Source organism: Parus major, chromosome 1 (genome assembly GCF_001522545.3).
Source record: "Parus major isolate Abel chromosome 1, Parus_major1.1, whole genome shotgun sequence".
NCBI lineage: Eukaryota > Metazoa > Chordata > Aves > Passeriformes > Paridae > Parus > Parus major.
The window spans coordinates 818,470-819,823 of record NC_031768.1 but is presented as its reverse complement, the minus strand read 5'-3'; the positions used below and the strand labels follow the sequence as shown (position 1 = coordinate 819,823).

Below are 1,354 nucleotides of genomic sequence, written 5' to 3'. Positions count from 1 at the left end.
CCCTTCCCAGCTCCCTCAGGAATTCTCCAGCCCCTTCCCAGCTCCATTCCCTGCCCTGGGCAAGCTTCAGCCCCTCCAGGTCCTTTCTGAAGTGATGATTTTGATTCTGATCTCCCAAAAGAACACAGACTGCCCTTCAATCCCTGCCCTACTTTAGATGACACTCATTTCCCTAAAAAAGATAAAAAAGGGAAGAGTTTCTGCCCTGCTCCTCACAGGAGAGCTCTGGGTGCTCACACGATGCCTTGGAAACCAGTTCACAATGCAACAGCCCAAAAAAAACCTCTGGATCAGGGCAATCCCAATAAAACAATCTTACAGTAAGAACAAAATCATCCCACCAAGAAATAACCACGTTTCAAACCACACAGGAGCAGTCACACAGTGACAGAACCAAACAATTCCATTTCAGAGCAGTTCTGGTGAGGTTAAACAACAAAAAAAGAAGTGCTCATACCTGAGCATGTGATGAGTTTTCCCAGAAGACCAGGTTATATTTAAAACTCAGATCATTGATCCACATCTTTTTCCTCTGATTTTCTTCTGGAGGAGAAACCTTAACTTTTATGACTCCATTTGTGGACTGCAATTCCAGTCCTGGTGGGCCAATCTGAGCTGCAAATACAGAAAGCAAAAAGAAGTTAAACATGTCTGCTTTGAGAAAATACCCCCCAAAAGCAGTTTACAATAACACACCTAAAATACCTGCCTATGGTAACTTATTTTTAATTCTTTTGAATGATCACTTACAGAATGTTTTCATGACTCAGGCAGTTTCTAAAAGAAATTTAGTTTCTAAAAGAAATTTAACCTAACAACCAACTACCATCACCTGGCTCTAAAAGCAGTTAAAATGAAATATTACCAGCAAATGTTCTCAAATAAATCAGTATAAATTATTCTAAAACCTGCAAGGCAAGAGACTTAGCTCAGTCCAATAAATCCAACATCAGAGGAGGCCTTCAGCACCACACTGGAATTGCTGAAAAGCCACAAACTTCCCAAAAAAGGGTTCTTGGAGCAACCTGGACTATGGAAGGTGTCCCTGCCCATGGCAGGGGGTGGAATGGGATGGGCTTTAAGGTCTCTCCCAATCCAGACTGGTTTGGGATTCTATAAAAATCTACTGTAAAAAAAGGATTTTTCCAATAAATAATCTGGGAAAATACAGAGTGACAGGAAATTCAGTCAGGAAACCAGCACCACTTGGAATAGTTTTCCCTTTCCAGAAAAGAGAGAATTGCAGCATTCCATGACCTGCAGATGCCTGGTGTTATGTTCCTGTTGGGAAACCCATCCTGTCCTGCAGTGCAAACCACAGGTGGTTTTTCCACAATCCCTAATCCCAGATTGC

At 42.1% G+C, this 1,354-nt stretch overlaps 1 protein-coding gene across 2 annotated transcripts in view; it reads right to left on the bottom strand.

Moving 5' to 3' along the window:
* The window catches only part of IFNAR1 (interferon alpha and beta receptor subunit 1), a 13,470-nt gene that overhangs the window by 8,243 nt on the left and 3,873 nt on the right, over nucleotides 1–1,354 (bottom strand). Inside the window, exon 2 of one of the 2 annotated variants that reach the window (XM_015616066.3) lies at nucleotides 458–615. In XM_015616066.3, coding sequence (XP_015471552.1) covers nucleotides 458–523 — 66 coding nt within the window. In that variant the 5' untranslated portion in view covers nucleotides 524–615. Of the gene's footprint in view, nucleotides 1–457; nucleotides 1,345–1,354 lie in introns of those variants that run through there. The other variant, XM_033516089.1, reaches the window with a different exon arrangement.